The 19,562-nt window shown below is 59.3% G+C and overlaps 2 protein-coding genes across 3 annotated transcripts; both read right to left on the reverse strand.

The window, feature by feature from the left end:
- Positions 1-181: 181 nt before the first annotated feature.
- TBC1D25 (TBC1 domain family member 25) lies at positions 182-13,167 on the reverse strand. The gene is made up of 6 exons (XM_073322362.2): positions 12,767-13,167; positions 10,691-10,800; positions 9,876-10,030; positions 9,623-9,747; positions 8,888-9,076; positions 182-8,439 (listed from the first exon to the last, which is right to left on the reverse strand). The coding sequence occupies exons 1-6, from the start codon at positions 12,842-12,844 to the stop codon at positions 7,018-7,020; spliced, it is 2,079 nt and encodes a 692-aa protein (XP_073178463.1). The 5' UTR covers positions 12,845-13,167; the 3' UTR covers positions 182-7,017.
- A 2,125-nt stretch (positions 13,168-15,292) lies between these two features.
- Positions 15,293-19,390, reverse strand: EBP (EBP cholestenol delta-isomerase). Of its 2 annotated transcripts, none has more exons than XM_073321629.2 (5): positions 19,326-19,390; positions 18,806-19,144; positions 18,139-18,175; positions 16,434-16,564; positions 15,293-16,165 (listed from the first exon to the last, which is right to left on the reverse strand). In XM_073321629.2, the coding sequence occupies exons 2-5, from the start codon at positions 19,119-19,121 to the stop codon at positions 15,954-15,956; spliced, it is 696 nt and encodes a 231-aa protein (XP_073177730.1). In that variant the 5' UTR covers positions 19,122-19,144; positions 19,326-19,390; the 3' UTR covers positions 15,293-15,953. The 2 variants fall into 2 exon arrangements, with proteins under 2 accessions (XP_073177730.1, XP_073177732.1); XM_073321631.2 differs by having other exon boundaries at positions 19,280-19,364.
- Positions 19,391-19,562: the final 172 nt, after the last annotated feature.

Raw genomic sequence — 19,562 nt, forward strand, 5'->3', positions numbered from 1 at the left:
TTGGAGTGGGGGCTAGAGGCGAGAGCCAAGACTCCCGGGTTCCCTCCCCAGCTAGGGGAGGGGAGTCTGGTACGTTAGAGCAGGGGAAGGAGGGGGCTGGAAGCCAGGACTCTGGGATACTTCCTAGGGCCTCCCTCCTCTCTCTTTTCCCTGCCCATGAACAAACCCGGCCACAACCATCCACTTTTTCCTCCTTTTATTTCCACTTTCATTCCTGTAGCACATTCACTCAAATGCCCGAGCGGGACCCCCTTCGCCAAGCCCGGCTTTGGGCGCGGGGGTTTAGAAACATATTAGGGTCACCAACTGTACAGAGAATATATACAGGGGATGGAACAGCTGGGCTGCACCAGAGGCTAGAAACCCAGCCTGACCAGGGACGGGTCCCCTTGTCACTACACCAATGTCCCGGCCGCCCTCTGCCATGGCTTTAGCTCTATGTGGTTCCTTGGTCGGTTAGAGAATAAGGGTCAGGCCCAGCTGCTTAGGAGGCAGAAATAGATCGAATTACTGGCAGCCTGAAGGGGGAAGAGATCCAGGAGCTTGGCCTTTAACGGTAGCAGAATCCAACTCCTCGGGCTTTCACCCAGAGGAATCCAGAATAGCCACTGATGGCTGGTGGGGGGAGGCGCACAATCCACCTTGCCCCGTGCCAGCCACACACAGTCCTTGCTCTCGGATGGAGCTTGCCAGCCGCACTTGGAGGCGTGGCCGTCTGGATTTCTGTCCTGGCACGCGGGTGTTGAAAGCGACGCCTTGATCCACCTAAGGCAGTGTTATTAACTGGCTGCGTCCACTCCCTTGGCGGCTCCCCCAGCCTTCCTCCCAGAATCCACCACAATTTTTAGAGAGTCCATAGCCAGGAAAAGTTGCTCAGTCAATTTCTGGGGCAAGGGCTTCTTTTCTTTTTCAAAGGGGTCACAGATCTTTGCCCCGCACGGGCCCGAAATAAGCAAAGCGTGTGAGAAGACTCCAGCTGATCAATTTCAGCACCACCCGTGTGAGTTTCACCTTTGTTTCAAAACCATTGTCCTGTTTAAACAGCCTGGCTGGGTAAATAAACTTAACAGCACAGAAGGTTGGCAAAACAAATAAAGCAGCACAAAATAAGGAAAGGCTGAATACCAAAAATAATATTCACAACTCAGCACCATTGGCTTCTGCTTCTCATCTACAAAGCCCCTTCTCTCACCCTTAGCAAGAGATCAAACAGGCAACTGGATTTCAGCAGCAGACCTGGAGTTTGGACAGGGCCCCGCTCACAAAGCCAGGAAGCGGAAGGACTTTGATTACCTCCCAAAGATACATTAGGCCCTACGATAACACTATCACAGCACAGCGGGGCCGCAAACACCGCTGGAATTGTTGGAAGCTTCACTAAAGAATTTGGGGTTGATCCAGTTCAAAAATCAGTCAGATTGCGAAAGGGAGGGGGGCTCTGATGAGTTGGGTGGCTCACATCATCCTGCAGTGAATGACAGATGAGATTTCCAGCTGCTAATTTGAACACCCACTGCAAAATACCTGGAGATCTGATTTCCCAGCACATGGGGCGCTAGGATCTGTCTCAGAGGTTAAGTACTGAGATCCCCAAGGATTTTTAAAGAAAAAAAAAAAATCAACATTTCCTTGGACTGATTTTTAAAATGGGGATTTTTGCCCGGACGTTTGCCAGCTCAGCAAGTGAAACTGCCTAGGCAAAGGAGAGAAATTAACCAGGACCTGTTGACGCAAAGAGAAATACCACTTCATGGAAACTGGATCAATTCAAAATTCCTTCAGGTTTAGCGATCTCAAGTGTCACCAACCTAACCGAGGGGAGTAGAAAAACAGATCGGGCCCGATTCCCTCTGGCCGTCTCTGAGCCGACAGTCAGAGCACAAACAGTCCTAATTCTATTGACTTTGGTGGAGCAAAGACTTTACAGCAGCTGTGTTTCCTACTAAGCATAGGGTGTTTTCAAACCAAACCAACCTCCCTCTCTCTAAGATGAATTTGGCCCAGTTTCCAAAGGAGATGTACCAGGCTCTTAGGCAAGGTGAATCCAATGTGTGAGAAGAAACAAGATCTGGGGGAAATGTTGGCATCTGGAGACCCACAAACGAACAGGAGATCTCAGCCTGGGTTTGGAAAATGTCTCAGGACGATGCCTAAATAGGATAAAACTATCCCAGGTGCCAGAGAATATAAAGCCATCACCAGTTACAACCCAATGGATTTGGGGGAGACAGGAGTGGGTGTTAGAGTGTCTTTCAGTCACTTGGTAAACTATCCTCCGTCGCTCCCAAGAAACCCACAGCCTTGGCAGTCTCCCAGCTGAAACTGCCAGAAACAGCTTCGTAGCTTTCACCCAAGCCCAGTTGATCCAGACTGAAAGGCAGCCCCAGGGATGTAAAAGAACCAGCTTTCAGGCAAAGCGCACCTTGATCCGGATTTGAAAATTTCCACCTGCAGTCCTTAATGTCATTTAAATCCAGGGAAACAGACGATGGAAGATTCCAAGTGGAATGGAATGGCACGCCGAGCCTGCCCCTGGAGCCTCGGCCATTGGCGGAGACTCAAAGACAACTAACTTCCTTGGAGCATATAGGAGATTTAAAGACTTTTTTTTTTTTTTTTTTGATGCATCAAAGGCAAAGTTTAAAGAGCTGCAATTTCTCCAGAGAGCTGAGCAGGTCGGGTTTTGATCTCTGGGGAAAATCTAGCTCTTATTTAGACTTGGAGACCTTTAGACATGCTGGTTCTGATTTTGGTATTGAGCTTAGCACCTGAATACCTTCCAGGGCCTGGGCCCGAGATGGTAGCAACCTGCCCCTCCTGACCTCTTTGGCAAAAATCCTCCTCCAAGAGCAAGCACCCCCTCTTGGTGTTGCTGCTAAGATTAATCCCTTTGATTAGAGGCAAATCAGATTCGGCCCAGTTTCCAATCAAGCCCAAAGCAGTTACCTCAGCTTCAGTCACAGTAATCATTCTTTGCAGTTTCACAACCCCAATTTCCTGTTTACAAAAGAACACCCCCAAACTAGCCTCTCATCCGGCAAATAGATGCTGGATCTGCAAGCCCAGCCTAGAGCGATTTGAGCCCCGAGGGGTAGGGTGGAACTACTTGCAGGCCAAACTGTATTTCAGTCTGAGGCTGAAACTGACTACATGCAAAAATGCAATGGACTAGACGCAAGAATAGGCCCCGGATCCTCAGCTGGTGGAAATCAGCATCACGTTGTTGACTTCCTCACTTGCAGATCTGGTCTTTGAGCACTTTCTAACTCACAGAGGAAAACATTGTTCCTCCTTGCACCCTTTCAGATTAGGTGGGATCACTAGCAGGTTAATGGGCAAGTCAGATAGTAACTTTGGATCCCCTACTGGGGGTTTGCATCATTTAAATCTAGAGCAAGGAGAGGGTGGGGAAAGACAAAATGGAAGGTGATGAGCGATCCTGCCAAGCCTTGCTCGCTTTTGCCGGGAACGGCTGGGAACAGATGCTGAGAGCTCGTTCGAGGGCCTGGTTTCTGGCCAGGTTTGGAAAAGACACTCCCCATTTCTTGTCTGCGATCAGAAGATCCTAATCTTGGCAATAGGGATGGAGGTGTTTTAAGGACGCAAGTGTCCATGAGATTCAAGTTTGACCCTCCTCCGGTGGTGAAGTCCAGAACCCCCTGCCCGTTCAAAGGAAGCGGCACAAATAACCGGAGTTGTTGGAGACACACCGGCGGCTTGTTTCCTCAGGCTGGGAGCTCTGGAGGAAGCATCCCACTGGGGCGGTTCTGATCTAGCCCCAAAGTAGCAGGGCAGGGCTTTGTGTGTATTTGTTCGGGGCTAAGCCATTGTGGGGCCGCCCCGGGGGGTGCAGGAAGGGTGGATGAGTGATCGTCACCACCCCCGCTGGGCTATCAAGGAGCATGCCACCCACTGGGGTCAGCCCAATGCACGCTCCTGCAATGGGCTGCAGGGGGAGCAGCCGCTGCGTCCATTCTGCTGGACACCGGAGGCAGGCACCTTCCCTGCGTCGGCAAGACGCTGGGGCCAACAACAGATGGGTGGGGGCAAAGGCCCCTGGATCTGAGGAGCAACCCCCTGGGCAGAGCCTCACTGCTGCCTAGCAGCCCTATAGCCACTAACCCCTGCCCCTCGCTCCCGCTGGAAGATCTGGAACCTGATTTTAAGATTTGGCCAACGTGCGATCCAGGTTAGAGCCCAGCTGGCTCCCTTCCCTGTAAGTGCGTCCGGCTCCCTGCCAGGATGAGGGAAGGGCCCACAGAGCAAGGAAGAATGTGGTGTTTTAAAGCCACTGCTTTTCGGAGGTAGCCGAAGGCGAGAAGATACCAACATGGGTCAAATTTTAAAATCTCGTCGAGTGCAATCAAGGGCGAGCGCCGGGGATTCAAGTCACCAAACCTTGATCTCAAGGAGACAAATGGCCCAGAAGCAAATGGCCATTAGCAGTTGCCACTCAAGTCTCGATCCACAGAGCTCTGGGGCCAGTCGGACCTAATGGGATGCTGGCGAGCCCAGGGTCGCAAGACTGCTCCTGTGGCTAGTCAGTTACAGCTGGGCCAGCCAAGGGGTGTGACACTGACTAGGGCAGGACTGCTAGAATTCACTAGCTGTGGGTTGTAATTGATATGGACGTTAACCTGGTGGGAAGGGCCAGTCCCCCCATCTGTGCCCCCCAGCTGACAGCCCCCTGTGCATCAGCCTACTCCATCAGCCCAGATAAGCATCATTTGCTGCCACAGATGATCAGTTACAACACCGAGTCCTAATCAATCTCCCTCCCCAGGCATGGCAAGTTTGGGGGGCGGGGCGAAGGTTCGGAGGAGCTCTGGGTGGGGACAGGGGCCCCACTAGTGCAGGTTCTGGGCAGGCCAATCTCCGTCCACACCCAAGATCGGGACCTTCCGCATGCCAGATACACCCCCACAGAGACTCCTGCCAATCCGGCCTCTGCCTGTTGGTCCCTCCAGCAACAGAGCTATGTACCAATTCTCTGGCGATCCCACAGATCACCAGGAAGATCCCCCCCGGAACTGACACCACGGGGATGTCCGGTTCCTCTCCCCACCCCTGCCTAGATCCTGGGATATCTCACAACCGAGAGCCTTCCTGGGGTAAGGAACTCAGATCTGCAAAGCCCAGCGGTGCCTTGATTTCTGGTACGTTGAGTTATCAGTGACCCCTAGTGGCCAGGCTGCTTCCCTACAGGGACTGGAGCAGGCACGAATTTCCCCTTTCAAAGCTTTGATGTCTATTTTTCCAATAGGACCTACAGTAAATCCCCTTCTCTGCCACGGCACAGCCAGCTCTCTGCTTCGTCTGCCTTAGAGACTCTAAACCCCACGTGGCTGCATTAAGGGATTCATATCAGACTTCGTACAAAGAGCCCGGATCTGGGACGATAGGGAGGGACAGGTATCTGGAGGGGGAAAATATCCATAGCTGTCTTGAGCCAGGCAATCCAACACAGACGCTGATGTAGGGGGGTGGGTCTCTGAACGAAGATAAGGCCAAAGCAGAAGAATGCCACTGAACCAAAAAGGCATCAGGGGCTGGATCCCAGCTGATCACCCTGCTCTCCTCTGGGCAAAGGGAAAAGAGGATTGTTCGGAAGATGCCTTCGTCAGCAGGAGAAATTCCCAGATCCGCTTCCGAGCCCATGTCATAGAAACGAGGGAGACTCCAATCTCGGCAGCGTCCAGAGAAGCTCCAGACTGACATCAGAACCTGCTTCTGGACAGTCCATCAGCAGATCTCGCGTTCTGCTGAGGACTGTCAAGAGACGTGGCTTCTGCGCACGGCAGAGCCAACCCGCCGCAGGGACGCTAATGCATAGCAATCAACAGAAATGGTTTTGTTTGCGGACCCTCCACCCCGCCCCTCTCCCCACCAATATGGATCCTGCCCCAGAAGCCAATCCCCATGCGGGCAGGTCTTGCCTCTATCCTGTCAACAGCTGCTCTCTCGTTAAAACCAGGAACTGAAAGGCTCGGCTGATCCAAGATCTCTGGTTAGTTTTACATCCAAGCAAATCTGGGGAGCCACTGGGATCCGTTTGCCCAGGGAAACGGCTAATGAATGAAAATGGCAAGCCAGCAGAGATCACATGTTGTTTGATCATCTAGGATCCCAGATTCTTGCCCATCTGCATCATGGGAGCGGACGTCTGGTCTTCCTCCAAAGCGTGAAATAAATTCCACTGGATCTCTTCATTGGAGGAGGAAATATACCACGACTGGGCAACTTGGTTCTGGGTCAGTGAAAAGAGGATCCAAAGCAGAACAGAAAAGAGCACATAAACATCCCAGCGGTCAAGAGTCTTAGCACTCGACGTAGTATCTGAGTATCTGGGGAGGGGAACTGGGAGTGCTCCCCAGCTTTGGGCAGCGACACCGTCAGAGGCTGCGGCCGCAGCGGGGAAGGAAACCAAAACCCGGATCCACTAATGCACATAAAAGAAAAAGGCACAGGAGTCCGAGTGGCCGATCCTGGTTGGGTCTCTGAAGAATCTTCCAAGGGGATGGATCCTCCAAAAAGATCACCAGAGTCAGAAGGGGATGGTTGGAGGGGATCCCACTGGGAAGGCCAGATCCTGGTAGGTCCATGAAGGATCTTCCAAGGAGATCTTCCAAGGAGATCCCAGAGGGAAGGGGGGGGTTTCTAGGGGATCTAACAGGGAGGGAGATATTCTATTTGGTCTCTGATAGATCTTCCAAGGAGATAATTGAAATTAGAGAGGATGCCAGTGGAAAGGGCAGATCCTGGTTGGTGCATGAAGAATGTTCCAGGGAGATCACTAGATCTGCAGGGGGATGGATGGAAGGGATCTCACAGCAGGGAGAGATCCTGGTTGGTCCATGAAGGCTCTTCCAAGGAGATCATTAGATCCAGGAGGAAACAGAGAGGATCCAGAGCAAGGAGTCCCTCCTGGTTGACCTGTGACGGGTCTCAAGGAGGCCACCGGAGCAGAAAGTGGCGGGAGAGTTGTGGGGGGATCTGAACCCCGGGGGGGGGGGGTGGTCAAGAGACGGCTGGGGACTCTGCGGCCGCCTCGTCCCCCTCCTCGGAGTCCCAGACCTCGGACTGCAGGTAGTCAGCGAAGAGGGCTTTGGCCCGGTGCAGCACCTTGGCCAGACTGTGCCGGCGCACCAGGCGGTCAAAGTGCATGGCCAGCTCGTTGTAGTCCATGTTGTTCTTCATGATGTGGTCCCGGTGCTCCAGCAGGATGGCCAGGCAGAGGAAGAGCATGAAGGGGTTGCCTTTGCCGAACTCCTGCGGTGGAGGCAAGCTCACCGCGGCAGGGGATGGGGTGGTGGGGAGGGGGCTGCTGGGCGGGGAGGATGGCGTGTCACCTGACAAATCTCCCTTCTCCTCCTGCAGGCTCTCGTTCTTCTCACTGCCGGGGAGGAGTGAGGGGGAGGAGGTGGAGTCTTGGGAGGGTGTGGGTGGGGTCAGGGGCCGGAGGGATGGGGCGGAGAAAGACTTGGTCATGGCTGGTAGTTGGAGCAAGGGGTCCTGCTCACTGCAGAAGTCCTCTTCTTCCTCCATCGAGCGCTGGGATCTAAGTGAAGGCTCTTCCTCGGAGCTGTCCTCAAGAGCACTGTAGTACTTGAATTCTCCAAAGCTGGATTGCTTCAGTAAGGTCTTCTGCTCCAGACAAGGCAGGGCTCCAGGCTCCTCCAAGGAGGGCCGGGCTCTGGGCTCCTCCAAGCAAGGCTGGTCCCCAGTCGCTTCGAAGCTACAGGTGGGCCGCAGCATGTGGCGTTGGCGGACAGGCTGGCCGCTCTCGCTAAGCCTGGCCGGCGGCCCCATTAGCTCCACCTCCTTCTCCGGAGGATCTGGCGGCAAGGAGCTCCAGGTTATCTCCAGCATCCGCAAGGCGTCCTCAAAGGCAAACTCCCGTTTCAGCTCCAGCAGCAGCCAGCGGTAGCAGAAGAAGAAGTCGTCAGCGCCCCGGGAGAGGAGGTAGGCGTAGAACTCGGGATCCGAGTACTGGAGGAGGAGCTTGAGGTGGGAGAACTTGAGGGACATCACCTCGCCGTCCACCTGGAAGTTGCCTTCCAGGCGCTTCATGATGCCGCAGAAGCAGATGAAGGCGTGGGCCTCGTTGTCCATGACGGCCAGGATGGGCGAGGCGATGTCACTCATGCCCTGGCAGTAGGAGATCTGCGGGTGGGTGACGGCGTAGGTGGTCAGCAGGTCGTGAAGGGCGGTCAGGTGCGGGTTGTCCTCCGAGCCGGCGTAGTAGGGGTGGGTGCGGTCTGTGCGGAGAACATCCTTGAGCACGTTGCTGCGGATGAAGTCCAGGTCTTCGGGGCTGGCCCGCTCCGCCCACTGGCCCTTCAGCTGGTCGTACTCCCGCGTCTTGTGCTTCATGTAATTCATGCGCTCCTGGCCTGTCAGCCCGTCCGGGTAGACGTTCAGCAGGTACCGCCACACCACCTGGTGGGGCAGAGAGAGGAGCCTCAATGTCCAGCGTCTTCCCACGTCCCCCCTCGCTGCCTCTCCCATCTTCCCACCGCGACTTGGGGGGCAGCCCCAGGCATCGGCCCACATACCCAACAGCCTCTCAGCCTGCCATGCTGCATGCCCATTTTTCCCCACACACCCCCACATCTCTCCACCATGGCTAAGCACCCCCTGACATCCCATCTCCACTACCCCTGATATCTCCCAGAGCCAGAGAGAGAACCCAGGAGTCCTGGCTCCCAGCCCCCCCCCCCGCTCTAACCACTAGACCCCACCCCACTCCCCTCCCAGAGCCAGGGAGAGAACCCAGGAGTCCTGGCGCCCAGCTCCCCTGCTCTAACTACTAGCCCCCACTCCTCTCCCAGAGTCGGGGAGAGAACCCAGGAGTCCTGGCTCCCGGCCCCTCTCCCCAGAGACTCACTTTCCGCAGTGAGGGCTCCACGCCGCCGTGGTAGATGCGCAGCCGCAGCTCCTCCGGCCGGCTCAGCTGCCCCTCGTGGTTCAGGTAGGTGTGGAACTCGGAGTCGCTCAGCGGCGGTTTGAATGGCTTCACATCCTCCCCGTAGGACCAGCTAAGAGCCTGCTGGACCTTCGACAGCGTCCGGCCCACCTAGGCAGAGAGACGGTGTCACTGACTGAGGCCAGCTCAGAGCAAGGCATGGCGGACGCTGGGGGCGGGCAGGATCCTCCCTACTGTATGGGGGGAAACTGAGGCATGGGAGCAGGCAGGGGAGGTCAAGGCAGTAGGAGACTTCATTCGGCCATGATGATCCTAGCACTGGGACAACACAGCTGTGACCAGCTATCAGAAAGAGCATGCAGGAGAGCGGGAGTCAGGACTCCTGGGGTTGTACCTCTGGCTCTGGGAGAGGAGTGGGGTCTAGTGGGTTAGAGCTGGGGGGCTGAGAGCCAGAACTCCTGGGTTGTACCTCTGGCAATTGGAGGGGAGTGGGGTGTAGTGGGTTAGAGCAGGAGAACGGGCGGCAGGACTCCTGGGTTCTATCTCTGGCTCTGGGAGGGGAGTGGGGTCTGCTGGGTTAGAGCTGGGTGGATGGGAACCAGGACTCCTGGGTTCTCTTCTGAACCCTGTTCCACCCATATAGCTTAGCGTGCTTCCTAGCTGAAGCACCCCCCTCCCCTCCCGCTCTGGACCCACCTGGGAGATGATGGATTGGGTGAAAGGCAGGGCAGCCGCCGCCAGAGACCGCTTCTCCACCAGCAGCAGGTCAGTGCTGATGACGTCTTTGGGGCTGATGATGTCCCAGTCCTCCAGCAAGGGGCCTGAGAGAGCAGCACATGGCAGTTAGCAGGTTCTGTTCCCGGCTCTGGGAGGAAGTGGGGTCTGGCAGTTAGAGCACGGGGGCTGGCAGCCAGGACTCCTGGTCCCTAGCCCTGCCTCAGTGACTCACTGTCTTCCGAAGGCTTGATGTCTACAAGGAGCTGCAGGTAGGGCTTGGAGGCGCTGGCGAAGGCCGTGGCCAGGTCCCAGTCCGACAGCAGCGACAGGTACATCTCCTGGCCCTGCTTCTCCTGGCCCAGGTAGCTGATCCCAAAGTTCTTCTTCCTGAGTGAGGGGGAGGTGATCGCCTCCAACGCACACAGGACAACAGCACCCATCCACAGTGTTCCCCCTCCCAGCACCTCTTGGGGTCCCCCGTTTGTACGGAACCTCCCCCTGCTCCCTTGGGGTCTCCCATTGGCTGTAAGGATGCACACCCCTTTGAGGGCCACCATTGGCTGTGCAGAACCTCTCCCACCCCTTTAGGGTTTGCTGTCAGCCACATGGATGCCTCCCGTTGGGGTCCCTCATCAGCCAAACAGAACCCCCCCACTACTCTCTAGGGGTCCTTCACCAGCCGTTCCAGCCTCCCCGGCCTTCCCTCCATTCTCGGGGTCCCCCATTAGCTCTTCAGGCCAAATGAGCTCATCTGTCCCCCAAATCCCCTTTGCCCTCTGGCTCCCAACAGCCTCAAATTCTTCACTAGCTCCTTCCTCACGTCAGGATCTAACTCTCAGGCAACCCCAAAAATAGCAGCACTGGGGAGAGAACCCAGGAGTCCAGGCTCCCCGTCCCCCCTGCTGTAACCACTAGACCCCTCTCGCCTCCCAGAGCCGGAGAGAGAACCCAGGAGTCCTGGCTCACAGCTCCCCCCTGCTCTAACCACTAGACCCCACTCCCCTCCCACGCTGGGCACAGGTCCCCGGTGGCTGGGGCAGGACTCACCCGTTGAGGTCGAAGGCACGGATGAGGATGTGCTGTAGGACATCCAGGGAGGTGATCTGGGGATCGACGGCAAAGGTGCGGAACTCGGGCTGCAGGAACCCCTCGCGCTTCTGGGGAGACAGGCCTGGAGTGAGCGCCCTCTGGGGGGGACAGGCCCTGTGCCCCATTCCCCACCCCCTGAGCCAGCCAGTCCCCCATCCTGGCGCCAGAGCGGGAGCCGGTGCCCCCTAGAGGGGAAAGGCCCCAACACCCCTGCGCTGCACAGATCCCCCCGTGTTTCTGACGGAGAGCTCCGTGGACACAGGGGAAGGGCAGTTTCGCCGCGTTCTTTCACACAAAATCCTCTCTCCTTCCTGGCAGTGGGAGGTCTGAGATCTTCTGCGTTTCTTCCCCCCTCCTTAGCACCTGCCTCGCGCCAGATCACCTGGCCTCCACGCAGCCACCCCGGAGAAAAGCCGGGGGACAGGACGCAGGCGTCTGATCATGCAGGAGGGGAAAGGGACACTGGGTCACGTCCCCCGTTCGGTTCTGGCTCTGACCCAGTCAGTGACAGCAAGGAGGGTTCGTCTGGGGCAGTAGGGGGGGGGGGGCATAGAGGGCACAAGGAGAAGCAGGACTCCTGGGTTCTCTCCCCGGCTCTGGGTGGGGAGTGGGGGCTGGTGGGTTAGAGCTGGAAGTGGGGGGGGCCGGGAGCCCGGACGCCTGGGTTCTCTCCCCGGCTCTGGGTGGGGAGTGGGGGCTGGTGGGTTAGAGCTGGAAGTGGGGGGGGCTGGGAGCCTGGACGCCTGGGTTCTCTCCCCGGCTCTGGGTGGGGAGTGGGGGCTGGTGGGTTAGAGCTGGAAGTGGGGGGGGCCGGGAGCCCGGACGCCTGGGTTCTCTCCCCGGCTCTGGGTGGGGAGTGGGGGCTGGTGGGTTAGAGCTGGAAGTGGGGGGGGCCGGGAGCCCGGACGCCTGGGTTCTCTTCCCGGCTCTGGGTGGGGAGTGGGGGCTGGTGGGTTAGAGCTGGAAGTGGGGGGGGCCGGGAGCCCGGACGCCTGGGTTCTCTCCCCGGCTCTGGGTGGGGAGTGGGGGCTGGTGGGTTAGAGCTGGAAGTGGGGGGGGCCGGGAGCCCGGACGCCTGGGTTCTCTCCCCGGCTCTGGGTGGGGAGTGGGGGCTGGTGGGTTAGAGCTGGAAGTGGGGGGGGCCGGGAGCCCGGACGCCTGGGTTCTCTCCCCGGCTCTGGGTGGGGAGTGGGGGCTGGTGGGTTAGAGCTGGAAGTGGGGGGGGCCGGGAGCCCGGACGCCTGGGTTCTCTTCCCGGCTCTGGGTGGGGAGTGGGGGCTGGTGGGTTAGAGCTGGAAGTGGGGGGGGCCGGGAGCCCGGACGCCTGGGTTCTCTCCCCGGCTCTGGGTGGGGAGTGGGGGCTGGTGGGTTAGAGCTGGAAGTGGGGGGGGCCGGGAGCCCGGACGCCTGGGTTCTCTCCCCGGCTCTGGGTGGGGAGTGGGGGCTGGTGGGTTAGAGCTGGAAGTGGGGGGGGCCGGGAGCCCGGACGCCTGGGTTCTCTCCCCGGCTCTGGGTGGGGAGTGGGGGCTGGTGGGTTACAGCTGGAAGTGGGGGGGGCCGGGAGCCCGGACGCCTGGGTTCTCTCCCCGGCTCTGGGTGGGGAGTGGGGGCTGGTGGGTTAGAGCTGGAAGTGGGGGGGGCCGGGAGCCCGGACGCCTGGGTTCTCTCCCCGGCTCTGGGTGGGGAGTGGGATCCAGGCAGGGGCGGCCAGTCACCGAGTCGGGTCGCCCGGGGCAAGGGCCCAAACTCTCCGGGGGGGGGGGGGGAGCGAGGGGTTGGGCAGGGGAGACTCCGCTCTGGCTCCCACCTCGATCCCGACCCCCCCTTCTCTCGCCAGCCCCCGCCCTGGGCTCCCCCGATGCCCCCCCGGCACGATCTGCCCCCACCACACGCTCTGAAGGGGGGGTCCCATTCCCTGGGCCCCACTGATCTGTGGGGGTGCCCCTCCCCCCGCCTGCCGCCATAGGGGGAGGGACCTAGAGCTCCCCCACCCCGTGACCCCTGACCCCGCCGTGACCCCCCCTGACCTCTCACCTTGACCCGGACCCGCACCACCTCCCGCTCCTCCTCCTCCTCCTCCCGGGCCCCGCCCCCCGCCGCCGCCGCCGCCATCCCGGCCCCCGGCCGGCTCCGCGGGGGGCGGGGGAGGCGGAAGGGGGCAGGAGCCTCGCGCCGGACGGGACCGTAACGGCCCCGCCCCTGGAGGGAGGAGGGGGGCGGGGGAAGCCTCGCGCCGCGACGGGTAGAAGCCGGCTCGCGCCGGGCGGGCAGTTGAGGTCAGGTGGGGAGCCCCACGTGACCCCGCCGCTACTTCCGCTTCCGGCTTGGAGGCCTCGGTTCAGGCGCTGACATCATCGCCCTCCTAAAGGGCTGGGGGAGGGGGGAGAGAGACAGGAGAGGCCGGGCCCTGCCCCGCCGCGGGACGGGAAAGCTCATCCGGGGTCAACCGGAAACAACCGCCCAACCATGGGGAAACAACATCCGGGTCAATCGGAAGTAACGCGTAACCAACAGCCCAGCCAACCGGAAATAGCCCCCCAACCGGTGAAAACACCCGGGTCAACCGGAAATTGCCTCATTTGCCGGGCGATTAACATCCGGGTCACCGGAAATTACCTCATTTGTGGGTGAATAACATCCGGGTCAACCGGAAATCGCCGCCCAACTGGTGAAAACAACAACCTCCGCCCACAGCTGTAGGGACCCGGATGTTTCCTTCCCCCACCAGCTGGCGCTGGCCGAGATTCATCCCTCCCGAGCCCGGAGGGTCCCACCGCAAACCTCTGGTCCGAGCTCCCCGGGCGCGGCCCTGAACCGAGGCAGCCGGAGCAGGAGCAGCGGGCTTGGCGGGGACAGGCGGGTCTGCAACCGCGGAGCCTCCTCCGCCCGCTCCTGTTCCCCGGCCCCTTCTGCCTGCCCCTGCCTCAGTTTCCCTCTGTGCCTTGCGTTGCTCCCCGCGGGGGGGGGTGTCACGTGACCTAACTTCAGCGCTGGCTGAAACTGACCCGTGTCAACCCAGGAGCCCCCCGAGAGCAGGGAGCCCGGGCGGGGGGCAGGAGCTGGACCATGGGCCGAGCGGGGGCCGGCTTGGGCGAGACACAGAGACCCGGGACGGCGGGAGAGACAGGGCCAGACACGGGGCCCGGGGTCGCTGCCCGCCGGGAGGGCTGGCGGGCGCCGGACCCCTTGTTTCGCTGTGCTGACCCCAGGGCCCCCGCGTGCGGGAACTGACCAACCCTGCCCGGTGTCCCTGCAAATCCTGGCCGAGGCCCCCGGCACCGTGCACGGCTGGCTCAGGGGGACTCCCAGGATGAAGCAGGAGGCCAGAGGCTCAGTCTCTCACAGGGGTTAGAGGCCCCGGCCGGCCGAGTGTAACCCGGGGGCTGGGGGGCTGGCCCGCTGATGGGGCTCCTCCAAGGGGCTGTTTCAAAGCTGGGGCTTAGAGCCGGAGTGGGGAATCCATGCCACAGCGCCCACCGGCTCCTTCCCAGAGCAATAGTTGCCACCTGGGGTTCCCTGCGCCACGTGTTAAATCTCTGACCCTTGCCCCCTTCCCTGCGTTCATTCGCTGTCCCCCAGAGTCAGGTGTTTTTACGGGCTCCATGGCCCGGGGCTTTCCTGCAGGGCAGGCGGAATCCCACCACGCCCAACCCAGTGAACATTGCATTGGAAATGGGGCCTTTCCCCTCTAGGGGGCGCCAGCTCCCTTCTGGTCCCAGGCAGGGGACTGGCTGGCTCAGGGGGGCAGGGAATGGAGCAGAGGGCCTTTCCCTTCTAGGGGGTGCTGGCAGGAGGCTGACTGGCTGGGGGGTGGGGGAATGGGACACCAGTTAATGAGTTGCACTGTACAATCCCATGTTAAGGGAAAAGGTATTTCCATTGATCCATTTGGAATTCGCCCCCTCTTGGAGAAGGTCCCACTCTCTCTTGTTCCCGGTCATTATTTTATCAGGGCCTCTCCATCTCCTCTCCAGAGCATCCCAGCCCAGGAGGGACCCTCGTGATCAGCTGGTATGACCTCCTCCATAACACAGGGCATAAGACTTCGGGAGATGAGAAAGATGGTTGGATCTCCGGTTAGGGGGATGATGGTTCTAGCAAGGAGGGTACTGGGATTACAAGACAGGGCCAAGCAGAGATACCTGCCTCCTCCCGCGCCAGTCTCATTCCTCCCAGAATCACCCCACATCCAAAGCCAAGGAGATGGCAAAACTAGAAAGACTCCTCACCCATTTAGGCCCCACTGGCGAGCTGCACAGTTCCCCTGCCTAGCTTGAGAATCCCATGTCGGGGCTGCAGCTGCTACCCCTGCTTTACCCATGGATCAGAGCAATGGGCCCAGCCAGCCCGGTACCCACCCTGGCCCAAAAGGTCCCCATACTCCAGTCTCCACTGTGAGAAATGGTCAGTAAAGCAGCCGAATACAGCTGCAAGCCTGAGCCTTAATGGGGTCGATGCAGGGAACAGAGACCCGCAGCCAGGTTCTCCCAAGCCCCAACCCCCCAGTTCTGGCAGCATGGCGCCACCCAGAGGGTGACAGCGACAGACAAGGGCAGCTGCTGGAAGGCAAAGGAATACATACATGTGTTTATTAAAACAAGCTGATTGGCCCTGTGACCAGAGGTGCTTGAGGTCCCAGTGTCCCTGACCCTGCAGTAAGGAGGCAAAGGGGGTCCTTTTTGGGGGTACACAGAAACAGGATCGGAGCTTTGGTTATGGGAACATGGAGGGTGTGGTGGATAACAAGTCATAGGGAGGCAGATATCTCCCCGACCCTTGCTAGTGATCTCCTCCCCCCGTTCACCCATCTCTCCCCACCAGGCCAGCAGGTAAAGCCGGCTTGGAGAAACTGGAATGTCGCTCACATGCTGGGAAAAGAGCCAAGACGTCCTGGCTCCCAGCGCCCCTGCTCTAGCCCACTAGACCCCACTTGCCTCCCAGAGCCAGGGAGAGAACCCAGGAGTCCTAGCTCCCATCCCGCACTCTAGCCCACTAGACCCCACTTCCCTCCCAGAGCCAGGGAGAGAACCCAGGAGTCCTAGCTCCCATCCCGCACTCTAGCCCACTAGACCCCACTTCCCTCCCAGAGCCAGGGAGAGAACCCAGGAGTCCTGCACACTCCAATCCCTGAGCATCGTTCATCCTTCAGCCCCCCCCCCCCCCAGGGCAGTTTTGTGCCAGATACCCGCCCCTTGCCACCCAGGGGTGGGGGTAAGAAGCATCAGTGTTTCTTGGCCTTGACAGCATCCAGCGCCCTCTGGGCAGCACTCAGGTGCCCCCAGGCGTCGAGAAGGAGGATGGAGGGGATGATGATCCACAGGGCGTTCATGAAGATGAAGTAGAACCAGAAATAAAGCGGGTGCCACATCTCACTGTGGGCGAAGCCCTCCCGGTACTCGGTGTAGAAGTACAGGACGTCGCCATACAGCTGGCCTGGGGTGGGTGGGGAGGAAAGGTCAAGGGGTCAGATTGAGGAGAATCCAAGGGTCATGGCAAGATCAGGGAGCATCTGGGGTTCAGGCTAGGTCAAGATGAAGCTGATCTGCTGGAACTTTCGGGTCTCCTCCCAACAGCCCCATGGCCATTCCACAGCCTGGGAAAGAACCCAGGAGTCCTGGCTCCCAGCCCCTCCTGCTCTAACCACTGGACCCCACTCCCGTCCCCAAGCCAGGGTGGGGACCCAGGCATCCGGCTGCCTTACCCAGCGACACCACCAGCTGCAGGACATAGCGGTGGGGCTGGCGCTGCAGGAAAGCCAGCACGGTCCAGAGGCTCAGCGGCCCCCATGCCCAGGCGGTGATGGTCTCCATGCACACGGTGAAGTTATCCTCTCTGCAGACAGGGGAGAGAGGCACCAAAGGGTTAACCCGACTTCTAAGCCTGCCCCCACTTCCCATCCCTCCCAGCCAACCATGCATCTCCGCTCACATCCTACTGGCCTCGGTTTCCCCAGCCGTACCACGAGGAGAATGGTCCTGCCTGGGTGTATTTAGACTGGAAGTTCTTTGGGGCCTCGATCTTGATGGGGGTGGGGTCTGTGTAACAGGCACAATGAGGGGGGTTCCATGCAGCACCCAGCATGACAAGGGCTGTGACCTCGCTCTGGGAAGGGCTGTGCAGGGACGGGGACCCCAATCTAGTAGCTGAGGGGGGGCCCTGCTCTCAGGGGTGGGTCCATGCAGCGCTTGGCGTGACAGGACAGTTTCTCTGGTCTCTCTCATCGGGGAAGTCGGACGTGCTGATCACAACAGCCCCTTCTGCCCTCCGAATCTATGAACCCACAAGCAGCGTGTCTGTGAAAAGGCCATGACACGATGCAGCAAACCCGGCTGACCTTCTGGGACCTGGGAAACTAAATTCCCAGGATGTCGGGGGGAGAAGCGGGTGGGGACAGCAAGACCGCCCCCGCCCCACAGACTCAGCCTTCAGAACTTTGCTCTGAGATCGGGGGAGGGGGCGGGAAATTGGGGGTCCAATCTTTAGACTGACACCGCCCCAGCTTGGAGTTGCAGGCGGGGAGATCTCTGGTCGATTTACGTGTCGCTTCTTTGGCTGTTTTCTCCGCAGTGTTCTTGCCTTACGGCTGAAAGGTGCTTGCTTCCGAAGAGCTGCGTGTTCTTAGTCTCCGAGGAGAATGCAAGTAGCCCTGGTTACGTAGCCCCTCGTTTGCTGGGAATAATGCAACGAAGGCACGGGGTGGTCACCCGGAATTGGTCTCACTTCAACTTCGAGCCATCAGCCCGGGTTTGACCTTCCTCTGCTAGATCAAGCGCCTGTTATCAAATGTTTGTTCCCCGCGTAGATATGACCCGGATCAAATCACCCTTCAGCTGTCTCTTTGTTCAGCTCAATAGCTGGAGCTCCGGGAGTCTCTCACTCCTCAGGCAGGGTTTCTAATCCTTGAATCATTCTAATGGCACTTCTCCGACGCCTCCCCGATTGATCAATGTCCTTCTAGAGATGTGGCCACCAGAACAGGACGCCGAATCCCAGCAGCAGACGCACCAGGGCCAAATCCAGAGGGGAAAAATCTCCTCTATGCTCCACCTCACAATCCCTGTTTTGGCCCCAGCATTGCACCAGGAGCTCCCATTCAGCCAATTGTGCTCCATGACCTTCAAATCTTTGTCAAGACAGAGTCCCCCCCATCCTGTACGCATTACCTGTGTGCTTTGTTCCTGGAGGGATGCATTTGCATTTAGTGATATTAAACCACATATTGTTTGCTTGTGCCGAGCAAGCAGGCATATGTAATACCTGATGGTTTTTTTGAAGGCTGCATCCAATCCATTCCAAAATTTCCAGGTGGATTTTGGGCAGATGCTGGTGGATTGTGTGTGTGTGGGGGTGGATAATCAGAAAAGGGGAAGTGGTGGGGAAGGGGACACCCAAAAGCTAAAACTCACATGACGTATCGGCTGTCTCCTTTGGCGTACTCCTTCCCTGGAGGCGAAAACAAGGAGATTCAGCTGAAACGGTCACTCATTGGGTCAAAAAGCACTAATAGAATTAATAACGTTATGGGGCGGGAGTGGGGAGGAACGCGGGAAGGTTTCAAAGCGAGGGAGGAAATATTCTAAAATCCAGTCAGTTTTCACAAAGTTTTTGGGCTGGGAATTGAGAGAGAAAAATCCCAGCTATAAGCAGTGGAAGCTATGGAGCTGTTTCCACAAGGATCCATAGTTCTCCCCGACATCCAATTTCACGGGACCCCATCCCTTCCCTCGGGAAGGGGATTCCCCCGGAGGGCAGGTAACCTGTCTAGCAGATTTCCTTTCCTCACATTACACGGGCAAATAGCTCCAGTGAGGGCTCCCCACAGCTGGGCTAGAACCCAGGAGTCCAGACACCCAGCCTCCCCTGCTCGGACATACTCGATCCCACTCCCCTCCCAGAGCTGGGGATAGAACCCAGGAGTCCGGGCTCCCAGCCCCTCTGCTCTAACCACTAGACCCCACTCTCCTCTCAGAGCTAGGGATCAAAACCAGGAGTCCTGGCTCCCAGCCCCAGTCTAACCCACCAGACTCCATCCCCCACCCAAAGAACCCAGGAGTCCTGGTTCCCAGGCCTTACACAGCTGGGAGAGGAAGGACTGGTCCCCAGGTATCTCTGTGTGGTAGAGGCTGAACCAGCCCTCAATCACGCCATGGATGAAGCCGCAGATGGCAAACCAACAGATGGCCAGGCGGCGCCCGGTCCTCATGGGCACCCCCGTCCACCCCCGCCAGCCGGCGGCCAGCCAGGTGAGCGTCAGCAGGGCCGCCGAGGCGGAGAAGAGGAAGGACAGGCTGTGCCAGGTGGGGCGATCGTTGGGGACGTAGCGCCGGATCTCCAGGTCCCGGGGCCAGTAAGGGTGGGGGACGGCGAGGGGCTCGGCCTCCAGCCCCATGGCAGCCAAGACAGGGACTCCCACTGCAAAAGAAAAAAGGAATGGTGTCAGGAAGGGGATCCGGGGACTTTCCTCTCTAGGGGGCGGGCTGGCTGGGGGGGGCAGCTCCACCCCCAGCTGGCCTGGGAACGGGGACCCCCGGGGGGGGGGGCGCGTACGTCAGTGACTGCAGCCCCCTGCGTGCTCGCCCCGGCAGCCCCTCACCCGCCCTGCGCCTCCCGCCCGGGACCCGCCGCCGCTGGCCGCACACTGAGCCCGGCGCCCGCCCAGGCGGCCACCCGCAGCTCTAAGCCCCGCCCCGCGACCAATGAGCGCGCACCTTGGCCGCGGCGGGCGGGCGGGGCCGCCTCCACCGATCGATCCGCCCTCCCGTTGGCCCGCGGGCCTTTGCTTCGCGGCCAATGGGAAGCCGGGGCGCTGGTGGGCGGGGCCGCGAGGGGC

This window comes from Lepidochelys kempii, chromosome 23, assembly GCF_965140285.1.
Source record: "Lepidochelys kempii isolate rLepKem1 chromosome 23, rLepKem1.hap1, whole genome shotgun sequence".
Lineage (NCBI taxonomy): Eukaryota > Metazoa > Chordata > Testudines > Cheloniidae > Lepidochelys > Lepidochelys kempii.